This window comes from Diceros bicornis, chromosome X, assembly GCF_020826845.1.
Source record: "Diceros bicornis minor isolate mBicDic1 chromosome X, mDicBic1.mat.cur, whole genome shotgun sequence".
Taxonomy (NCBI): domain Eukaryota; kingdom Metazoa; phylum Chordata; class Mammalia; order Perissodactyla; family Rhinocerotidae; genus Diceros; species Diceros bicornis.
The window spans coordinates 138,978,985-139,004,175 of NC_080781.1; the positions used below are offsets into that span (position 1 = coordinate 138,978,985).

General features: G+C 41.0%; 1 protein-coding gene across 1 annotated transcript; it reads right to left on the reverse strand.

The window, feature by feature from the left end:
- Nucleotides 1-2,510: 2,510 nt before the first annotated feature.
- On the reverse strand, nt 2,511-24,233 carry FUNDC2 (FUN14 domain containing 2). Its single transcript, XM_058535048.1, has 5 exons — nt 24,078-24,233; nt 20,180-20,330; nt 12,630-12,705; nt 8,001-8,132; nt 2,511-4,699 (listed from the first exon to the last, which is right to left on the reverse strand). The coding sequence occupies exons 1-5, from the start codon at nt 24,208-24,210 to the stop codon at nt 4,622-4,624; spliced, it is 570 nt and encodes a 189-aa protein (XP_058391031.1). The 5' UTR covers nt 24,211-24,233; the 3' UTR covers nt 2,511-4,621.
- Nucleotides 24,234-25,191: the final 958 nt, after the last annotated feature.

Consider the following 25,191-nt stretch of genomic DNA (forward strand, 5'->3'; position numbering starts at 1 on the left):
ATCAAAGTCTCTAGGATGAGAGCCAGGTGTCAGTAGTTTGCGAAATTCCACAGGTGATCCCCATGTGCAAGCAAGGATGAGAACCACTGCTCTCAATAATCCTAATGGCATTTCTTACCGTTTAAAATTCAGACAGGTAGACAGTTTTGGTGAGTCAATAAGCTGACTTGACAAGTTTTATAAAAATGTGAAAAAAGTGCAACACTGTCAGTTTTCTTTAGAAAAGTAGTGCTTTTAAAATTCATGATTCCTTAAGAATCAAAGATCACAAACGTAAGTGACACCATATGACTTCTGGGAAATCAGGTCCAGAATAAGATATATTTTCTGCCCAATTCTCCAAGAGACCACATTACCACTGTATTAGTGATTAAGAAGGCCCCATACCTGGACTTCATGACAAAGAAACAAAGCTGATAAGTTGGAGGAAGCAGAGGGCAGCAGTCTAATTTTGCCTATAGTATTGAAAGCTGGCCTTAAGTGAGCTTCCCTCAGAGAAGAAACTGAGATGATCATGAAACATTAATTATACTCAGAAATTTCAAATCCATCCTTATACCATTTTTTTCAACAAGAGATTTACTGTATTTTCCCAAATTATACAAAAGTAGAAGTTTCAAATAAGAGCCCAACCATTAGTCACGCCCATATGTCCGGCAAATGTCAAACAAAAGGATGATGGCGAGAACATTCTTACAACAGTTAACTACGCAGTAACTGCATTTTGAAAGCACAAGCACCTACCCCAAGAGTAAGTTAGCTAGAATTATCTAAGATTCATTCTTTCTGGAATACTGTTGTTAGGGAGGGGGGAAATTCCCTCTTCTACCCTTCTTTTGTTCTAATGGCTGGACTAATAATAAAATTGACAGAAAACCAGATTAATAGGAGAAAAACCCCATTTAATTACTTGTGCATGGGAAAATCATGGAAATGATGCTTGGAGAGTGAACAAAGCAGGCAGTATATATATCTTTTACATAAAGAAGCAATAAATTTGTGAGGAATGACAGGACAAAGAAACTTAGGTTTGAGGTACATAATTAGTGAGGAATTTAAGCAGAGTTTAGACTTGAGGTAGTAAAATTAGCAGTCTGTTTATATAGGCTTCTTGGCTCTGAATTCCCCAGCTCTGGTGATAAGGATGCAGGGAGAGCACCTCTGACATGGGAGATTTATTTCCTGCTTTCAGGGGGAACAGAGACAGGAGGATCAGATGCCCTTTTGCTTCTCAAGTAACTTTAATTCAAAATAATATGCCATTATAGGATATTTTGGGGTGGCCTGCCCTGGGCTCCAACACTGTCCTCCATCTTTAATCACTTCCTGTCACAATGACAATGACACTCATGACAATGGGGCTGCTCAGGCGGGGTACTCCCGAGCTCAAACAGTGTCAGCAATGAGGTTACAGAGCCTTAAGGAGACTGAAAACATTGAAGCCTACTTGTTGAGCCCGAGCGGGCAGCAGCCATAAAGCGAAAGCACCCCTGGATCCGCCCCGCCCCCCCAGCCTCCTCTGACACTAGAGTGAATTTCAGGGAGAAGGGACTCAAGCATTACAGCTCTACTGTATCAGGTTCCAAGTCTCCATCCTACCGGGTCCTATCCTGTCGCGGGAGGGACGCTGGGTTAAAGGGTGGCCCAGAGTGGTGAAGACACTAGGCTGAGCCGCGGTGGCCTGGGAGGGGACAGAAAGGACACCGCAGGGTGCATTGGGACGGGGCGGTATGGGCCCCCGTGCAACAAACCAAAGGGGAGAAAAGCCTCGCAGACTCTCCAGGCACCAGGTGCGGATGTGTTATGTGGTGGTACCGACAACTCAGAGATTCTCCCAATCCGGACCAAACTACGCGTCAAGCCCCGAGTGCAGTGTTACCACATCCCCTCCTGCAGGGGGCGCCGAAATCCCGAACAAGTTCAAAGTGAAGCTGCTGGAGACTGTACAGACAGTACACACTCAGAGGGCAGAATTCAAGGCCATTCTCCTATCAGCAGGATGAGGCCAACCTGCAATACTGACCTCAACCATGCCCCTCAGGGTCCCAGAAGCAGCCAGCTGGGAATAAACTTCAGGAGGGACCTATAGATCTTATTTCAGTCTATCATCTATTACAATCCACTCAAAGAGGCTTAGCCCAGCCCTAATCTTTGTTGTCATCACCAATAATCACAGGGAAAATAGATGGACAAAAGGCAACCCCACTCCACTTGAGAGGCATTCAGTGGCCACTTACCCCTACATGCAACCCAAAGGGGCACAGGGCACTTCAATTAGGCTTTGCAGTCACCATTCCAATGGTCTGGGTGAGTCACATTAGCCGAATGCAATGTGGACCTCATGGATTTTGATTAAAACAAACCAAATGTAAAACACTGAGGAAATTTTGAACACTGACCGGATATTTGATATTAAAGAATTATTATTAATGTTTTGGCATGATAATAGGGTATTTATGATTTTTAAAGAGTTCTTACCTTTTAGAGATATATACTGAAATATGATAAAATGATACATTTGGTATTTATTTCAAAATAAGCTATAATTTGATGATCATTGAGGGTGTGTGATGGATACATGGGGATCACTGTACTATTTTCTCTACTTTTGCATATATTTGAAAGTTTCCATAATAAAAAGTGAAAAAAGATTAAGTTCTTGCACAAAAACATGCAACAAAGAGGTTCATACCATTATGATTTCGGGATGATTCATACATACTGCAAGCAAAATAACTTACGTTGCCTGAAAATACTATTGTAATATAAGGAGAAAAACGCACATGGATGAATTCCAAAAAGTTGCACACATCCACTTGTAGCTACAATTTCCCAATTCAAGGCATCATTCCCAAGATAAATTAAAAGACAAACATTTTAAAAGGAAGGCCTCAAAAACATACATTTTACAAGGGATCACCCACAAATTTAAGAATCCCAAGTTTTCTGCAATCTCAGAACTCAAAGTCTCAAATAATTCTTTGGATCAGTCCCTTTTCCAGACGCCTTCCTATGAGGTCATCATTCATTTATTCAACAAATACTGAGTACCTATTAAGTGCTCAGCTCCATAGGTATAATGATGAAGACACAAACCATGCCCTCCAGAAGCAGATACTCTAGATGGGGTCGCAGGCATGGTAACAGGCCATTACAGCAAAATGTGCTAAGATTCTAAGTGTGTGTGCGTGTGTATAAACTTTTATTTTAAAGAATAGAGTTGGGGTCATCATGAGACAGCAGATTACATTTGATGATGGAAATAATTTATTTCACACATGCTACTGTTTTTTTTTTTTTTTGAGGAAGATCAGCCCTGAGCTAACATCCATGCCAATCTTCCTCTTTTTGCTGAGGAAGACCGGCTCTGAGCTAACATCTATTGCCAATCCTCCTCCTTTTTTTCCCCTTTTTCTCCCAAAGCCCCAGTAGATAGTTGTATGTCATAGTTGCACATCCTCTAGTTGCTGTATGTGGGACGCTACTTCAGCATGGCCGGACAAGCGGTGTGTCAGTGGGCGCCCGGGATCCGAACCCAGGCCGTCAGTAGCAGAGCACGCGCACTTAACCGCCAAGCCACAGGGCTGGCCCCTGTGCTACTGTTCTCAATTCTGAATACCTGGAATTCTACCTCTTTAAAACTCTGGTTCAAATGTTATATATTTCATACTAACTGGATAAAGAAATAGTAGAATTGGCACAGAGGAGCTATGGTTACTCCTAATGTTTTGACAAGAGGTAAAGAATACTTCACATTTCGAAGCTTCAAACCTTTTCTATGAAATAAAAATCCAAGAGCATCTTCCCTCTTCCACCTAAAAACGCTTATTTTCCCATTAAAAAACTCTTTGGAAATAGCCAAGAAATGCATTATCCTATATGGTGGAAAACATCCCCAGATATCTTAATGCCTCTAAACGATTCACTAAGTCTGACCATCCAATGATGTATCTATTGGTTGTTTCCATAATGAACTTCCTACTAAACACAATACCTTCAGTGCAGCATATAGATACCTTTTATCCCATATTCAGCACAAGTTCATTCCATATTCAGATTTAATTACAGTGCTTATGCTTCCATTTTTGTCAGGATAATTATATCAGGTATAAACAGCTCTCTTTCCATAATCTAAAACCAACTAATAAAGCAAGTAGACACTAAGATACCAAAATCTTTCACATTTAAAGGCAAATGTATTCAGTCTCTTTCCATGCAGCACATAATAAGGTATCTATCTATGTGCTTGTTATTTCTTTTCCAAATCAAGTTTGGGACAACCTTTGAGGATCCACTCATCCTCCATGGTGAGCCACCTTGCACCATGCTCTGGTATCTTATGTAGAGGGAAAAGAACATTCTTGCCGACCTACAGATTAGTCAACTGGGGAGTGTGCTGGGAGAAGAGCTAGTGTCTGTTGTCTCTTCCATCGCCGTCAAGCTCACAGTAGGGCTGTACCAACTTGTACCAACAGATGCCTATAGAAGCCATTCAGATATGCCACAGCAGGGAGAAAGGCATAGGCTAAGAGGAGGAGGAGGAAAGACTGATGTCCTAATGATGGAGTGAAGAGGCTGCTGGTTGGAAAAACCAGGAATAATGGAAGTGAAGTTGTCCTCCTTAGGATGCCATGCCGAGCAGAAAGCCTCCAAAAAATCCACCAGTCACTAGAACATTCTTCTTCACAAATGACACCACCTAAGAACAAAAGGTAGCACAATGGGTTATTTTGCTAAGGATATTATTATTAGGAATCATCTGTATTACCTATGCAATCTTAACAATGACAATCCCCTCACCTGTTAAGTAGTTTGTACTTTACTCAAGGGGCAATGGAATCCATGAATGGACTAACGTGAAAATGACCACTGGCTGCTGTGGGGAGAATAAGACTATAGGGAGCCTGAGAGGAAGCAGGACAAAGATCAGGAGGTGAGATGATGGGTCTTTGGATCAAGGGGGTGGCAGGGGTGCTTGTGCACAGTGATCAAATTCAAGAGATGTTTTTGAGACAGGACTTTGTGACCAGATGAATGGCCATATGGCAGATGAGGAGGAGAAGTCAAGGGCAACTCCTTAGATCCTGTCTTTAGTAATGCTGTTTAGAGAGGTAAGAAATCCACCCGAGAGTAGTTCATGCAGGAACAGGGAAGGACAGAGGCTCACGTGGATAGTTATGGGGAAAGAGTAAAGCTTCATTCAACAAACTGGTTACAGAAGCCATTTTCCCCGGTTCCAATTTCACTCCCTCCATTCTCTTCAGCACCTCCTCTTTAATGGAGGCTGCTCACTCTGAAGTCTCTCCTCCAAACCTCTCCATCCATTCATCCTGTCCATCTGTCTGTCTTCCCATCTATCCACTCATCCCCCTCTGAGACCTCCTCTCAAGTAGATGCTACGAATTCTCAATCTCACACTTCACTATATCAGAGGATGATTAACTGGTGACGTCCTATTCTTAAATTCCCAAAGCTTCCCACGTCCCGTAAAAGTTCCCACTCATCTGCGGCTCCCATGTCTGTGCTCTATCAATCTCCATTTCAGAGAGAACTTTGGTAAATGAGTCAGACTCCCTCTTTCTCCCAAGTACAACCACTACCTTAGAAAGTGTTCATAAGGACACCACATCCACTATCCTGAGCTAATCATTTCTTGAACTCAACTACAGCAACTTCACCTCCCAACCATTTAAGCCACTCATACCCTGATCTTCCCCTGACCTTTTCCACTCTACTATTCCAGCCTCCTGGGACTCTCTAGCTTCCTCACTCCCACTGTGTCACTTCCACTCCTCTCCCTGACTCGACTGGACCCCACATTTCCCTACTTGAGGCATTGTCTTTTGTCATCTGCCACCAGAGGGAATGAAAAAAATCATACAACTTCCCAAAAAAATTGCTTTTGTTCATTATCCTTACTTTCTTACTTCCTACTCATTCCTCAACTTGCTACAGTTGGCTTTCAACTCTACCACCCCACTAAAACTATTCTCACTGAAGTCTCTGATGACTTTCTTGCTGCTAAATACTGAACTTTTTTTTGGGGGGGTGAGGAAGATCGGCCCTGAGCTAACATCTACCAATCCTCCTCTTTCTGCTGAGGAAGACTGGCCCTGGGCTAACATCCATGCCCATCTTCCTCTACTTTATATGGGACGCCGCCACAGCATGGCTTGCCAAGTAGTGCGTCAGTGCGCACCCGGGATCCGAACCGGTGAACCCCAGGCCGCTGCAGTGGAGCACGCGCACTTAACCGCTTGCGCCACTGGGCCGGCCCCCTAAATACTGAACTTAACATCTTCATTTCCTGCTTCCCAAATAAGACCACGAGCTCTGAGCAGGAGAACCAGCCACTATTCCTGGGACCTATAACAGTGCCAGGCTATGAACAGGAATACAAAAATTTGTGGAATGAAACAATTCCAAATCTTTTGGTTAGTTTATAAGACGTTCCCTCTGTGAGTCAACAGTTGGTTCTAATCAAGCATTAATATTATACTTTTACTATATACACTTCCTATATCACTATATGTATTTCTTGTATCATTAAAGAAGTTTTCAACAATCATGTATTACTTTTGTAAACATTAGAATAATAAAGTTTTGGTGAAATGAAAAAAGTGTAACTTTCATAATCTTGAGCTTTAGAAGAAGGGATGAAAGGAGGGAAGGAAGGGGGAGCGACTATCTGTGCTCCTGAGTCCCGACAGATGCCACTTTCCATTCTGGGTTAAGGACCAGCTTCAGCCAACCACTCGCCACCTTAGAGACTGTCACCACGTACCTGGCAACGCAGAGTTCTCTGTTCAGGATTTTTCTGGTCTGGTAAGTCATTTACCACTCATCTCTCTGCTTTCCACCTTCCAACAATTTGCTGGCATTTTTTGTCTACTGGTATTCCTGTCCTAACATCTTGGTCCTTGTGAGTTTAGCGTTTTTTTTGTTGTTGTTGTTGTTATCATCAGTTAGAAATATTTCAGAAGGAAGTAGAGATAAATGCATGTGTTTAATCTGACATGTTCAATCTAAGTTCACCTACTACCACCTATTCTCTTTGATTAGATAACTTTTTTCTGTCACTGCTACTACAGTGTGAGTGCCTCAAGGACAAGGCCTATTTCAATTTAACTCTAAATCCCTCCTCTACATTCATTCTGTCCCTTCTCTGTGAATGCAGAGCACTGTTACTCCAGGCTATGGAAGGTGTCAGGCACCTTCTTGATATCTTGATCCTGGTTTATTTCTCTCCAGTTCAGTGCTCTTACTTCTTTGGGACATTTGACATATTTCTAAAGGTAATAAAGAAGTAGCAAAATACATCCTTTTAAAAAGGAAGGACTTCTCCTGTCCCTCCAGTGCCAGCCAATGTAACCTAACCTGGTTTTATGCATTAGACCAGGGGTTAGCAAAGTACATCCCGGGGCCAAATCTAGCCAGCCGCCTGTTTTTAAATAAAGCTTCATTGCAATACAGCCACACCCACTTGTGTACATATCATTTATGGCTATTTTCACACTACACAGTAGACTTTAGTAGTTGTGACAGAGACCACATGGCCTGCAAAGCTGAAAATATTTACCATCTGTCCCTTTACAAAAAAAGTTTGCCAACCCCTGGGCTACACATTGCTGCTAGTTATGTGTAGAACAAGTAAGGACGTTTCAGAGATGTGTGTGCATGGAGACAAAATATGACTTGAAATGATCATATTGGTGATACAATCTACCTCCTTATTATCCTCCCCACTTGCTGTGCTACCTCCATCCCTACAAGAACTAGTTCAAGGGACGACTGATCCACAGATGTGCACGTATCACTTTGTACTCTCACTCACTGATAAAGGTCACCAAACATTTCAATTACCCAGTGTTAAAAAAACGCCTCCGAGGTGAAGATCTTCCATCCAAGGCTGACATATTGGTGTGTCTACTCCATTTGTGTACACACAAAATCGTCTGCACCATTCACACACTGCACTCATGTGAACAAAAAAGTCTCACCTCCTCTGCTTTGCTTTTGACCTCCGTAGGTATATGGTTGCTCTTACGGATCTTCAGCTGTTCCTTGGCTTTCTTCATGTCCTTCTCTACTCGCTGCCAGTCAACTTTGATGTACCCAGTATGGTTTGCAAGCTATAGTTTCAACAACGACAGAAAGAAATAAGAAACACAAGCTTGTTACTTCTTTTTGTCAGGATGAATCACTGAAGTACATTATCAAAAATCCTTCTAATTTTCCATTTTTGGAGACAGTTGTCATCCAGTTATTTGTATGACAATCACATTCACTCAACATCTATTCAGCATCCACCCTATGTGCAAGGCCCTATGCCTGATGCTGGAAATCAACAGACTGGCCTTGAATGATTGCTGGTAACTCTTTTACTTTATTTATTCTCTTACCCCTCTCTACAAAGTTGTTAAGTTAGCTTAAAAAAATAAAATGGTAAAATGAAAATCAGAATTGGAAGTCAAGATGTAAGGTGAAGAAACAGACCTTACAGCCAACATAAGTCTGAGTTTCTTGACAATGTGAACAGAGCAAGGCTGTCAGGTAGTAATCACTGGTTCTCTGAGAGAAGTCTTCTAGCACATGGCCCCACAGAGATTTCTCATGAGCGACTTCATACAAGGGGTACTGGGAGAAGCACATCCAAATATCCCTACAGAATATGCCTACTTCCCTTGGTAAAGACAGCAGGCACAACACGAAAACTCAGTGCAAACGATTTCACCAAGAATGTGTGAACAGGATAAAAGTGATTCAAGTATGTAGTTTTCTGATGGATTACTGTTATCCAAAGAATGGAGCCTCTGATTACAGCCCATCAATCAATCCTCCATCAAGATGAAATCTCCCCACCAAATTTTTGATAAGTCATATCCACCTGGATATCTCAAAATACTTAAAACTGCAACTCTTCTCCTCTCTGTAGTCTCCTCCTGCATTGTGGCTCTTCCTCTAGTCTCTATTTCAGTTAATGGCACCACCAAGTAATCAGTCACCCAAACCAGGCTGGAGAAAATATTTGCGATATATATAATAAACAAACATTAAGGAAATTCAAATTAAAATTAATGAGATACTATAATTTTTTATCAGACCGGAGGGAATTAAGAAATTGAAAATATCCAATGTCGGGAAGGATGTGGGGAAAGAGACACTCTTACTACTTTTACTGAGAGTTTTAACTGGCAGCCTTTTAATAGAGCAATTTGGCATTACCTACCAACACTGCCACTGCATGTGCCATTATGCCATCCAGAATGGCAGCTCTTGTCATAGTAGCTTTACTTGTAACAGTCGTCAATAACTGGAAATAACCCAAATGTCCATCCACATGTGAATGGATAAACAAACTGTACCATGTTTACACAACAGGATATTACTCAGTCCTAAAAAGAACAAACTACTTATAGCAGCAACATAGTTGGATCTCAAAAATTGTGTGCAAAACCAAAGTTCCAACTCCTTTACTCCACCCTGACCCTCCCACAGGACAGGAGACATGGAACAGCTACTTGACGGCTCATGTGTTTCCTGTTTTTCCTCCAGTGCCACCTGGCCTAGACTCAAGGCAGGATTCAAAAACATCTGACAAAATTCAACACGCATTCATGATAAAAACTCCCAGAAAAACAGAAATAGAGGCGGAACTTCCTCAACTTGATAAAGAGCATCGACAAAGAAACCTAAAGCTAACATTGTACTTATGGGTGAAAGATTGAATGCTTTCACTCAATGTTAAGAACAAGGCAAAGCTGTCTACTCTCTCCACTCCTATTCAACACCATACTAGAAATGAAGTCGTAGTGAGCACAACAAGGCAAGACAAGGATCGAAGAGGCATCCAGATCAGAAAGGAAAGTGTCCAACTGTCGCTATTCATAGCCATGTTTGTCTACATAATCTCAAAGAATCCAACAACAAACAAACAAAAGCTCCTAAACCTAAAAAGGGAGTTTACCAAGGTTGCAGAATACAAGATCAATACACAAAATCAATTGTATTTGTATATGCTAGCAATTTGAACAACTGGAAATGGAAATAAAACTATGATTTACAATAGCTGCAAAATAATTAAATACTGGGTATAAATCTAAACAAAAATCATATGGTATCTGTATGCTGAAAACTACAAAATGCTGTAGAAAGAACCCAAAGATGACCCAAATAAATGGAGGGACAGGCTGTGTACATGGAGTGGAAAACTCAATGCAGAAATGATGTCCAATTCTCTCCAGACTGAGCTATAGAGTTACTGAAACACCAATCCCAGGAGAACAGTTTATAGACATATAAACAAGCTAGTTCTAAAATGTATATGGAAAGGCAAAGCAACTAGAACAGCCAAAACAATCTTGAACAAGAACAGAGTTAGAGGAATCACACCACCTTATTTTAAGATTTACTATGCTACAGCAATCAAGACAGTGTGATATTACAGAAGGGACAGGCACACAGATTAATGAGACAGAATAAAAAGTACAGAAACAGACAACCCAATTTAAAAATGGGCAAAAGACCTAAATAGACACTTCACCTAAAAGGATATTTGGATAGCAAATAAGCACATGAAAAGATGTTCCACATCATTAGTTGTATCATTCTCAGTCCAACTGGGAGACAGCCTTAGGGCTGAGAGCAAGTGACCAAGGAAAGCCACAAGAGTGACTAAAGCTCTAAGGTACCTAGCAATAAAATCGAACCACAGATGTACAAGATCTATATGGACGAAAATAATAAAAGTCTATGCACAGACATTAAAGAAGACTTAAACAAATAGAAAGAAAGCCCACGTTTACAGACAGATGACTTAGTATCATAAAATATATTAATTCCCAAATTTACCATACGGTTCCCATGCAATACGAATCAAAATTTCAAGAGAATTTTTGAAAGTAATTGACAAGCCTATTCTAAAATTTAGACGGACAAGCAAAAGCAGCCACAATACTCCTGAAGAATATGTGGAGGAACTTATCTTACCAACTATCAAGGCTTAGTAAAAGCAGGAAGTTGACCAGTGGAACAGAATAGAGAAACTAGAATCAGATCCACACATATTTTGATATATGATATATGATAGAGGCAACACTACAAATATTGGGAAAAGGAAGACTTGTTCACTAAATGTTGCTGGGACAATTATCAGTATAAAAGAAATTGGATCCTTACTTCAAACCATAACCCCTGATCTCTCAACATCATGCCTACTTCCCCACCCTCATCCCTCTGATGACAGACAACATGAGTGCATACCAGACTCCCCATGCCCATGCCCCCCCAGCAAGGAAGCATCCCTGCATTCCTTGAATATCCCACCCACTTTGAGGGACTTTCCTGGAGATACTTCCAATACCAATTACTTCTGCCAGTCAGGGCCCAAAAAGAAACAGAGGTATGCTCAGATTAAGACATTTCAAAGCAATATTAAGATATTTACAAACTTTAGGGCAGGGTGTAGCAGAAACCACAGGGATAGAGCAGGACTGTGGATCTAGCAGCAACAGAGCTGTCACTGCACTTCCGCCTGAAGGACTAAGAGGCTAGGGCAGAAAACGAGGTGCAACTTTCACCATGTTTCTGGAAGACTTGTGCTTGGAGCCCTGAGGCAACAGTGGTATGAGAAAGTTTAAACTAGCCCATGTAGAGGGACCATGTGGAGGAGCTATGAGACTATGGAGAGCGAGGAAAGGGAGGAAATGTGGGGGAGGAGGTGAGAGAGACAGAGAGACGCCCAGACCCACCTCAGTCCTCTGCTCATCTTGCTCCAGCCATCACCTGCCTGGTAAGCCAGCCAGTCAGTCACTAGCCTCCTTCTTCCACACATTTAATTTCTAACCCACCCATCTGGGAAACTCACTCCAACTGCGGTTCTAATGTAGAATTTACCTTGGTAAAATGAGGGATGCCAACTGTGGGAGGCGACAAAGGGCTGTGAATTCAGAAATTTTGGCACAATTCAACAAATTATGGCTTCTACAGAGCACCGGTTCTCAAACTGTTCTGCACATTAGAATCACCTCAGGAGTTTAAAAATATTCCAGTGTGCAAGCATGCCTACCACCTATGAAATCAGGCAGGGGGCTGGGTAGACCCCAAGCATCAGTGCTTTTTAAAACTCCCAGGTGATTCCAATGTGGAGTCAAATTTGCAAACCAATGCTACAGAGCATCCTAGCACACAGAGGTTCCGAAATAAACTTCAGGTCAAGGAGACAATAGAGGACATCTACCTGTACTGTCATTTTGCCCTCACTTCTCATCAACTACTCTGGGATCAAAGCTGGCTATATTAGTGTATAAGAATAAATCATATCACGGGGCACTTGTATCACACTTTGTATTTTTGAAATCACATTTGCTTAATATTTCAACTGGTCTTAAAAACCCTGTAAGGGAGCAATGATAAGGAATATGTAAGTATGTCCCCATGTTAAAAATGATGACTAGTAATTGATGAAGTTTGACTCAAATGGTCACTAGCAGTTCAAATAGTACATGAAAACAAGAGCAAAGGCTATTCTAGTGTAAGACGCCAGGACTATCTAGATTACAGCTCCTCACACCACATTCCTAATGGGCAAGTGGAATTTCCAAACTTCTAGGAATATTTCACATACAGACCTGAAGGAGAAAAAATCCACCTCCCACAGCTGTTGCAGCCAACTTCCCAACCTTCTGGAATATGAAACCCGTGCACCTACAAAAACCAAACCAACATCAGACAAGTTGACAGGCTGTCAGATATGCACAAACATGCACTTCTAATAATGTTGAGATCCTACTTACCTTGACATGATCCAGCTCCTTCCTACTCCATACATAAAGCCAGCCCCCAGAGGGAGCATGGTGTAAGTAAACAGCAGAGGCTCTGAACTCAGAAAGACCCTGAGTCAAATCTTGGCTCTACCACTTACTGATTTTGTGGTCTTGAGCAAATCCCTTAAAACTCCCAGGTTGCATTTTTAAAAGATGACTCTGGCTACCGTGTAGATGATGGATCAAGGCAGAGACTCCAGTTGGGAGCCTGCAGTAGCAATCTGGAGGAGAGATGCTGGCAGACTGAACTGAGGTTGTATGGGAGAGACCGCAAGGAGGGGGCAGCCCTGAGAACTGCCTGTGAAACAAATAAAATATGCCTGAGCTTGAAGACAGGGTGGTTGCAAGGGATAAGGAACAGGATTCTGCCCTGAATGCGTAGGAGGACGTGGTAACATTGTGAACAATATGAAAACATGGAAGAAACAGATGAAAAGGCAGGGGAATATGCTGAATGAAATGTTCATCTGCTATCTGATGGGCTAAATCTAGCAGCCAATTTAATCTAATTATTTGATTTGTTTCATTATTATTGCCTATCTCCCTTCTGCAACTCTGCTCCATGAGGGTAGGGATTTCATTCTGTTCATTACTGTACACTAAAATGCTAAAATTATTAACCATCATTGAAAATGTCCTCCCTAAACTCCCATTCTTCTCCAGCCACCTTCCCTTTTCTCTGCTCCCCTTTACAGCAAAACTACTCACGGGGTTATCTATACTTGCTGTCTCCATCTGACCCTGCCACCCATTCTCCCAAACCCACTCCAAGTAGGCTTTTGTCCCATGAAATCAAGGAAACCATTCTTATGAAGGTTACCAACGATCTCGACCTTACCAAATGCTAATGTTCACTTCACAGCCTTCATCTCACTTGACCTATCAGCAGCTTTGACACAGTCGATTATTTTTTTTTTTTAATTTTTATTTATTTTCCCCCAAAGCCCCAGTAGATAGGTGTATGTCATAGTTGCACATTCTTCTAGTTGCTGTATGTGGGATGCAGCCTCAGCATGGCCAGAGAAGTGATGCGTCGGTGCGCACCCGGGATCCGAACCCGGGCCGCCAGCAGCGGAGCGTGAGCACTTAACTGCTAAGCCACGGGGCCGGCCCTCAATTACTCTTCTTAAAATAACTTTTTTGCTCTGGAATACCATTCTTTCTTGGTTTTCCTCATTCCTCACTGGCTGTTCCTCTCAGACTCTTTCATTGATTTTTCATCTTCCTGACCTCTAAATGTTGAATTGCCCCAAGGCTCAGTCCTGGGACCTCTTTTCTCTACATGTACTCACTTCCTAGATGTTCCCATCTAGTTTCATGGCTTTAAACGACATGTCTGATACACACTACCACATGGATGAACATCAAAAAGCATTATGCTAGGCTTATGATCAGATTTAAGAATTAATGATTAAGAGTCTTTATCATTAATTTACAATTCTACCAAGAAAAATGGGAGAAATAAAGGCTAGGTAATGATCCAGTTGTTTGCATTTATCACTGATTAAACAATTTTAGTTGAAAAATGTCAGTTAATGGCTTCATGTAACGGACTTAGGGCCAGTGGAAGCCAGATGCACAAGGTCACATATTATATGATTCTATTTATATGAAATGTCCAGACTAGGCAAATCCATAGAGACAAAAAGGAGACTGGTGGTTGCCAGGGGCTGGGGGAAGGGGAGAAAAGGTAGTAACTGCTCAGTGGGTATGGGGTTTTATTTCTGGGTGAGGAAAATGTTCTGGAACTAGACAGAGGTGATGGTTGAATGACACTGTGCATGTACTAAATTCCACTAAATCATACACTTTAAAATGTTAGTTCTATGTTATATGAATTTCACCTCAATAAAAATTATATAGACACATATATATAATATACATATTTATATTATACATACATATATATATAATATACATATTTATATACATATTTGATACAAAAGAAAACAAAGAAAGTGCCTCTTCCCTTGGCTGATTTTAATATGTATCCTTTTGCTGTAAAAAATCGTAACCATGAGTATACCAGTTCTCAGTGAGTTCTGTGAATCCTCCCAGGGAATTATCAAACATGAGGGTGGTCTTAGTGATCCCCAAACTCTGCAAACTAATAAGTGACTTTGACAAGATTGCAGTATACAAGATCAATATACAAAAATCAATTGCATTTCTATATATAAGCAATGAACAATGAGAAATTGAAATTTTAAAATAATAGCATTTACAATAGCATCAAAAATATGAAATACTTAGGGATAAATCTGATATGAGATGTGCAAGACCTACAAAGCATTGCTGAGGGAAATTAAAAGAAACCTAAACAAAAGGAGAGATAAACCAGATTTATGGATCAATATAATCCCAGTCAAAATCTCATCAGACTTTTTGTAGAAACTGGCAGCAAGCTGATTCTAAAATTCATATGAAAATGCTAAGTACCTAGAACAGTCAAATCAACTTTGAAAAAGAACAAAGTTGTAAGATTTACACTACCTGATTTTATGACTTATTATAAAGTTATAGTGGGGCTGGCCCCGTGGCTTAGCGGTTGGGTGCGTGCGCTCTGCTGCTGGCGGCCCCGGTTCGGATCCCGGGCGCGCACCAACGCACCGCTTCTCCAGCCATGCTGAGGCCGCGTGCCACATACAGCAACTGGAAGGATGTGCAGCTATGACATACAACTATCTACTGGGGCTTTGGGGAGAAAAAGGGGAAAAAAATAAATAAAGTTATAGTAATCAAGACAGTGTGATATTGGCACCAAGATGTACAAATCAATTTAACAAAGAGTTCAGAAACATTACAGACATAATAGTCAACTGATTTTTGACACAGGTGCAAAGGTAATTCAGTGTAGAGAATTATAGTCTTTTCAACAAATTGTGTGGGCACAATTACATATCCATATGCAAAAAAAGAGCTTGGATTCCTACCTTACAACATATACAAAAAGTAAATCAAAATGGATCACAGACCTAAATAAAAAATCTAAACTTATATATGGTCTAGAAGAAAACATAGAAGAAATCTTGGTGACCCTGAGTTAGGCAAATATTCTCAGATATGACACCAAAAGCTAGAGCGATAAAAGAAAAACTTGATAAATTACATTTCAAGATTAAGAACTTCTGCTCTTTGAAAGACACTGTTAGGATGAGAAGAAGCTATAAAGTAGAAGAATATATTTCCAAATCACATATCTGATATAAGACTTGTATCTGGTATATATAAAGAATTCTTACAACTCAGTAATGAGAGAAAACCAGCATCCCAATAAAAATATGGAGAAAAGATCTGAACAGATACTTCACCAAAGATACATGGATGGCAAAAATAAGCCCATGAAAAGATGCTCAACATCACTAGTCACTGGAACATGAAAATTAAAACCACAAGGAGATATCACTTCACATCCACTACGATGGCTATAATCAAAAAGACATTATGCCAAGTGTTAGTGAGGATGTGGAGAAACTGGAACCCTCATACGTTGCTGGTGGAGATGCAAGTATAGTAAAGGTACTTTTAACTGTGTGGCAGGTTCTTAACTAGTTAAAACATTTACCTACTATTTGACCCAGCCATACTATTCCTAGGTATTTACCCAAAAGAAATGAAAGCATATGTTCATACAAAGACTTGTACACAAATATTCATAGTAGTTTTAGCTAAAAAGTAGAAATAAACCAATATCCATCAAAGGTGAACGGATAAACTGGTTCATCCATACAATGGAACACTACCCAGCAATAAAAAGGAAGGAACTGCTGATAAAGAGAAAATCACAGATGAACCTCAAAATCAGCATGCTAAGTGAAAGAAAGAAGTCAGAAAAAAAGAATATATACTGTATAATTCCATTTATATATAATTCTAGAAGACACAAAGTAATCTATAGTGATAGAAAGCAGATCAGTGGTCGGTGAGGGCATGAAAAGGAGGAGGGTGGGATCATAAAGAGGTATAAAGAAACTTTTAGAGTGATGGATATGTTCATCATCTTAATTGTGGTGATGATTTATGGGTGTGTACATGTCAAAACTTATCAAACTGTATACCTTAAATAGGTGCAGCTGATGATATGCCAATTTTTTTATTAAACTGTCAAAAAAATAAGAAATAAAGAGAATAGCCAAGAAGTTCCTGAAGAACAAGATGGCAGACAGACACACACACACACACACACACATGGACGCCAGACATATGGCAGAGGTGGTGCAGTGGAGTAGTGGGGAAAGGATAGCTTTTGCAATAAACTGAGTTGGGACAACTGGTTATTCCACATGGAATAAACAGCAGAATCTACCACACACTAAGCACAAAAAACAATTCCAGGTGGATTTATAAATCTAAATGTAAAAGGTAAAACAATAAAGTACTAGCACATGGGGTAGGCAAAGATTACTTAATGAGGACACAAAAATTACTAACAATTTAGGGAAAGATCGGTAAAACTGACTATATTAAAAATAAGATCAGTTCATCAAAAGATACCAAAAGGCAAATGAAAAGACAATCACAGAATGCAGAATGAGTGAAAACATCTGCAATACATACAACCAACACAGGACTCATTCCGAAAACATAAAGATCTCTTATAACTGAATAAGAAAAAGAATGACAACTTAATGGACAAATTACAGAAGATTAGAATGGGACTTCATCAAAGAGGAGATCCAAATGCTCCACAAACGTATGTAAAAGTTATTCAATTTCACCACTACTCAGGGAAATGTAAATGAAAACCATGTGAGATACCACTATCTATCAGACTGCCAAAAATTTAACAGTCTGGCAATATCAAGTGCTGACAAGACTGTAGAGCATCAGGAACACTCACTCAATCATTGTTGTTGGGAGGGTAAACTGTTACAACCGCTTTTGGAAAACAGTTTGACATTATGTAGGAAAGCTGAAGGTACTTATACTCCATGACCTAGCAATTCAACTCCCAGGTATAGACCCTACAGAAATGTGTACACGAGTGTTCATATCAGCATTGTTTATATTAGTCAAAAACTGAAACAACACAAATGTCAGTCATCAACTGGATAAATATACTCTGGTATATTCATACAATGGAATTCTAAATATGAATGAAAAGGAAGAAACTACAACTACATACATGATTTTTTTTTTTTTAATTTTTATTTATTTATTTACCCCCAAAGCCCCTGTAGATAGTTGTATGTCATAGCTGCACATCCTTCTAGTTGCTGTATGTGGGACGTGGTCTCAGCATGGCCGGAGAAGCAGTGCATCAGTGCGCGCCCAGGATCCGAACCCGGGCCGCCAGCAGCTGAGCGTGCGCACTTAACCGCTAAGCCACGGGGCCGGCCCCATACATGATTGAATATACAAAACATCAGGCTGAGCAAAAGAAGTAAGACTCAAATACACATGATTGCATTTATTTAAAGTTCAAAACCAGGTAAACTACAGTATATTATTTAGTGACAGAATTGGAGTTAAAACTACAAAGAAAAGCAAGGAAATAATGTATAACAGCCAGGACAGCATTTATCTCTAGAGTGTTTGGGGTACTAGCCACATTTTTTTAACCTGAGTGGTTGTTACATAGGTGTTCACTCTATTTGTATTCCTTAAAATGTACACGTATTACATGCACTGTTCTATATTTGTGTTATATTGTGCAATAAAAATTTTCAAATGTAAAAAGTAGAGCTTATAAGATTGATAGATTTCATATTCAATTACTAAATTTGCTATTAAAAGTTTCTGAATTTATTACAAATGAAGCCATAAGCTGTGTCACATTAAGGAAGTTATCATCTGACAGAGCTAATAAGTGGCTGGTTCCTTATTCTACCACTTACTAGCTCTGTGGCCCTGGGTAAGTGAACCCTGCTGAACCTTAGTTTCTGTAAAATGAGGACAGATAATAACAGTAACAATTTCAGGGTTGTTGTGAGAAGAAAATGATATTTCTATACAAATATATATATATATATTTTTTGGTGAGAAAGATCAGCCCTGAGCAAACATTCGATGCTGATCCTCCTCTTTTTTGCCGAGGAACATTGGCCCTTAGCTAACATCTGTGCCCATCTTCCACTACTTTATATGGGATGCCACCACAGCATAGCATGACAAGCAGTACATCGGTGCGCGCCAGGGATCTGAACCCGAGAACCCTGGGCTGCCGAAGCGGAGTGCGTGCACTTAACCACTTGTGCCACGGGGCTGGCCCCTTAAAATATTTTTTTATTTTATATTTTTATATTCTCCACTTCTCAATGTGGAGAAAAGGGAACTCTTGTGCACTGCTGGTGGGATTGTAAATTGGTGCAGCCACTAAGGAAAACAGTATGGAGGTTTCTCAAAAAATGAAAAATAGAACTACCATAGGATCCAGCAATTCCACTTCTGGGAATATATCTGAAGGAAATTAAATCAGGATCTCAAAGAGTTACCTGCACCCCCATGTTCATAGCAGCATTATTTACAATAGCCAAGACATGGAAACAACCTAAGTGTCCGTCAACGGATGAATGGATAAAGTAGTTGTGGTATATAAATACAATAGAATATTATTCAGCCATAAAAAAAAAGATGAAATCGTGCTATTTGCAACAGCATGGATGGACCTTGAGGGCATTATGCTAAGTTAACTCAGAAAAAGACAAATACTGTATGATCTCATTTATATATGGAATCTAATTAAAAAAACGCAAAATCATAGAAAAAGAGATCAGAATTGTGGTTACCAGAGGCGAGGGTGGGGAGGTGGGGGTGGGGGAATTGGAGGAAGGTAGTCAAAAGGTACAAACTTCCAGTTATAAGATACATAAGTACTAGGGATGTAATGTACAACATGATGACTATAGCTAACACTGCTGTATGCTATGTAGGAAAGGTGTTAAAAGAGTAGATCCTAAGAGTTCTCATCATAAGGAGAATTTTTTTTCTTTACTTCCTATTGTATCTATATGAGATGATGGATGTTAACTAAACCTATTGTGGTAATCATTTCACAACATATGTAAATCAAACCATTATGCTGTATACCTTAAACTTATACAGTGATGTATGTCAGTTATTTCTCAATAAAACTGGAAAAAATGAGGATAAATAATAACAATACCAATTTCAGAGTTGTTGTGAGAAGAAAATGAGGTATCTATATAAATACTTAAAATAGTACCTGGAATGTAGTAAGTACTAGGTGTAACCATTAAACAGCACTTTAACATGATATTTAGCCGAACACTATACATTAAGTGATCAACTTCACAAAAGTCAATGTGTTTTCACTTGTTAAAGGAGATGGTTCCTATAACCACAATACTAAATCCTGCAAAAAAAAGACGCTGGACATCTTTCACATCACTTACCATCCAGTGACGCCTCCAATTAACAGCTGGGTGGCCACACTATACTTTTCGGCTGAAGGCCCAGATTCTTGCCCGAACAGCTTGCGCCACCATGGCTGCTTTTTAGCAAATTCTGCAAGGTCCAATGACTCAAAATTTCCCTCAAAGTTTCCTAGAAGAATTAAGATACTGAATAAGAAAACAGTTACTTTTACAATAAATCACTACCATTCCTAAATTAAGAGATGTTTAAGGAAACAGAGATAGTTATAATAAGAACCTCTAAATATTATTCTATTTTAAATAGTAAATTAACTTTGAAATTCTGACTAGCAATTTTTGAAAATCAGACTGAAAATACTATCTGTCTTAGAGGAAAAAAACCTAGACAATTTACAATTGTACTCTAGTTTTTCCTCTCAAATTCAAAAACAACCAAAAGGACCCAGGAAACACTGCTAGTAGTACTTAATAAATGCATCCTAAATGAAATGGATTTTCTTCATTTGCCTTTCGTTTTCAGGAGTAACTCAATACTATTCAGTAACCCACAAATTCAGAAATTCTCAGTATTATTTGGATCTCCAGTGATAATAAAGATAAGAGGTAATGTTTGAGCTCTTACTATTTACTAGGCAATGTACTAAGCAATAAACATGTATATTTAATTAAGTTCACAGAACAAAGTAGGTACAAAACAAGGTACTATTTATTAACCCCATTTTATAACTAAGAAATGGAGATTCAGAGGTTAAGCAATTTGCCTAAGAAGGGAAAAAGTTAACAAAATGTCGAATCCCTTTCTGTGGAAAGATAACAGAGGGATAAATTTAATGAAAGATGCACAAGATCTCTACACTGTAAATGACAAAACACTGCAGAGAGAAACTGAAGATGACCTAAATGAATAGAGATATACACCATATCTAAGTTTTGCAAGACTCAACATTTTTAAGATGTTCCTTCTTTCCATACTGATCTATAGACTCAATGCAATCCCAATCAAAAAGTAGGTTTTTATCTAGAAATTGACAAGCTGGTTCTAAAATTTATATGGAGGTGCAAAGGACCCAGAATAATGTTCCAGTTACTACTGCTATACAACAAATTACCCCAAAATTTCATGGAGCAAAACAATCATTTATTATGGTCTCAGATTCTGTGGATCAGGAGCTCAGACAGGATACAGCATTACAGCTCATCTCTGCTCCATGATGTCTGAGGCTTCAGCTGGAAGACTTACTGGCAGGGGTCTGGAATCATCTACTAGATTCACACATACAGGCTGCCTCTCTATGTGGGTTAGTTTGGGCTTCCTTATAGCATGGTGGCTAGGTTCATGGGTGCCTGTCCCAAAGGAGGGAGGGACTGTGGAAGGGAGCTTGAGGGCTAGGCGGAAGCTATATTACCATTTAAGACCAAGCCTCAGAAGCCATGCAGTGTTACTTCCACTGAATTCTGTTGGAGCAGTTACAAACTCCCACTCAGATTCAAGAGGGAATATAGACTCCATTACTCAGTGGGAGGAGTGTCCAAGTTACACTGAAAAAAGAGCATGTGGAATGGAATATTGCTGCAATCATTTAGGAGATACAATGTGCCACAAGTGGCCAAAACAATTTTGGGAAACAAAGTTCAAGGAATTTCAAGACTTCTTATAAAGCTATGGTAGAATACAGCTACCAAATTTCAAGATTTATAAAGCTACCATATTTGACACAGTGTAAAACTGACCTAACGATACACAAATATATCAATGGAAGAAAATACAGAGTCCAGAAGTAAATCTACACATATAGTCATCTGATTTTCAATAACATGACACCAAGGTAATTTAACAGGGAAAGTCAGTGTTTTCCACAAATTGTGTTAGAACTACTAGATATCTGTACTAAAAAAAAAAAAAGAACCTCAATCCCTACCTTACACCATACACAAAATATAATTCAAGAATTCATTCATTCAAGATGGATCATAGATCCCAATTTAGCAGAACCAAAACATGGATGTTTGAAGAACTGGGCCTTATATGGCCTCACAAGTAGTTAAATGAAAAATTTTCTTCTAATGTAACAACAAAATATGACTGCTGTGTTGAAGAAGAAACTTCCTCCCTGGGTTAAAGAATATCACTGAAAATAACAATGAGTTTTGAGTTTTGTTTGAATGTAATTTTACCAAGCCCCTTATCTCAATAGGGAACTCCAGTCAAAAGGGGGATCCAATCAGAGACATACAGTTCACCCAACTTCATTTGGTCATTCAACAAACATTGCTAAGCACTATGTAAACAAAAGTAAGTCACTAGCCTTGCTAGGAAACCAGTGATCACAGTATCATATGATAAAGATTGAAATTCATCATATCAACCTCAAAATTTCTCACAACAATTTCCTAGGTGCAAATATCTGATCAACCTATATATATATATATTTTTTTTTTTGTGAGGAGATCAGCCCTGAGCTAACATCCGCCAATCCTCCTCTTTTTCTTCGCTGAGGAAGACGGCCCTGGGCTAACATCGGTGCCCATCTTCCTCCACTTTATATGGGACGCCGCCACAGCATGGCTTACCAAGCAGTGCGTCGGTGCGCGCCCGGGATCCGAACCAGCGAACCCCGGGCCGCCGCAGCGGAGAGCGCGCACCCAACCGCTTGCGCCACCGGGCTGGCCCCTATATATTTTTTTTTATAATTTTATTTATTTATTTTCCCCCCAAAGCCCCAGTAGATAGTTGTATGTCACAGCTGCACATCCTTCTAGTTGCTGTATGTGGGACGCGGCCTCAGCATGGCCGGAGAAGCGGTGCGTTGGTGCGCGCCCGGGATCCGAACCCGGGCCGCCAGCAGCGGAGCGCGCGCACTTAACCGCTAAGCCACGGGGCCAGCCCCACAACCTATACATTTTAAGTGAATGAGGGCAGTCTGCTCTGCAGGAAAATAATGATATTGTACATTCCAACCCCTTAGAGTCACCTAAATTTAGTGTTGTGCTGGTAAATGTTTAACAACCGGCTTGGGGAGGGGAGAGGACGTGATGATTTGCAGTGTATACCAATTTCCACAGTGCACTCACTCACCGTGAGCGTGACATCACTGAACGCAGAGCTGGGAAGAGATGCACTGTTGCGCACCACACTGTGTCATTTCCACCACATAGACACAACAGATGTAAATAACGTGAAGAGCACAGATAACAGTAAAAAGTAGTAAATAATAAGGAAGTGATATGGTCGGAGTATTTTCACTGCCTTTGTTTTTAACACAATTTATGTAATTTTAAGTTTATGTGATCAAATTTTCGATGATGGCCCTGTTTAGCAATCGGATCTTGTGAGCTAGTACTGAAATGAATATAACCTGAAACATTAAAAGTAGGGGAAAAAGCATGACTTAAAGACGTGCTCCACTGCGTACGATTTTACAGAGAATCTTCCTTTGACTACGCGGACTCCATAAAAGACTATTTCAAAGTATCATCCCATGTGTACTACTCTTTCAAAACCATCAATAACGCAAATGGAGGCAGGCGCCTTGCACACAGAAAGACGCTTGCCAGCTGTCTGAGATGAACGTCGAAACGGACAAAGAAGCCACGTTCGGCTCAAGGTGCCGGAGCGCTTCCGAGAACAGGAACGGAACGTCTCCGGGCTTAGGCTGCTGGGGGCGGCGCCGGAAGGCTGAGCGAGCTAGACTGGAGACAATACCCCGGGGCAGTTCGGCCCCAGTCTGGCGCCTGACCTTGGCCGGAGCCTGGGAGCGGCTGGGCCGGGGGTGAGCCCTGGGCGCGCTTTCCGCCCCCGTGCCGCTTAAGCTCCATGGGGATCTCTGCCGGGACTGGCAGACGCAGAGCCCTTCCCCTTCTGGAGCCCAGGAAGGCGGCTCCCCGCGGCGCCGGCGGCGCGCGCGCCCGCCCTTACCTTGACTGGAAGCGGCCATTTCGGCGAGCTTGTCTCGCGATGACACCAGCAGGGGCTCAGCGCAGTAGGACGCTGAGTGGTGCGCCGTCGTCGCCTCAAGCTGGCTTCCGGCACGTGGGCCAGATGTTTCCATTCCTACAGCTACAGCGGAAGAGGGTGGGCTGGGCGCACGACGGTCACCCCTCACCCCACGCGCGCAGCTGCGTCACAAGCCTCGCGGCCCCGCCCAGCAGACATGCCGAGACGCGCTTGCGCAGAAAGCCGCCCAGGGCGCCAAGATGGTGGATGTGCTGCTCGCGTAGAAGAAAATTCCTAGGGTGCGACCGCGACGTGGCCCTTCTCTAGTAAAGACTGTTTTCCCCATTACTTTACTAAAAATAAAGACAGCAGTCTTACCGTATTTGTTCATGTAAGTATTGAGGAAATATTTATTACTGCCTGCTATGTGCGGGACGCTGTTCTAGTGGAGAAAAAACATTTAAAAAATCACTGCAATGACAATAACTAAGAGGGGCGCTCGGAAAGAAAAGAGCTTCCTTTCCTGGAATGCCTAGGGAGCCCTTTAACCATGTGCCAGGATGCATCTCCCCACCCCACCCCTAAGCTACCCCTCTCGCTGTCACGCCATGCCAGTTAATGGCAACTTCACTGTTCCAAAAACCTTGGTGTTATTTCAAGCTTCTCTTTCAAAGCCCACAAGTCCAATTCATCAACAACCCCCATAAACGCTACCTTCACAGTGAATTTGTAGCCGGAAAAACCTGGGACCCTGTCACCGTAGCCGAATCAATGAACACAGTGACCAGGGATTGAGGAAAAGAAAAATGGTTTAATTTTGCCAGGAAAATGAGGCTGTGGTGGGCTGGGGCCCCAAAACCCACAGTCCTCCAGAGGCATTAGGAGTTGGGGTTTTAAAGGTTGTGAAGAATGTAGCAAGCCTGTGGCCTTGCTGGTCACCGCTTTCTCACAAGACTGTATTTGGACTTGTGAGGCTGCTGGCAGGGAGGAGGATGGCCAGATAAGGGACTCGCAGGTGGGTGTCCTTCAACTGTCTCCCTGGTGGATGGTGGAGTCGGTGCCAGGAACCAGGAGTTGGGGAGCTTCAGCTTGTTGA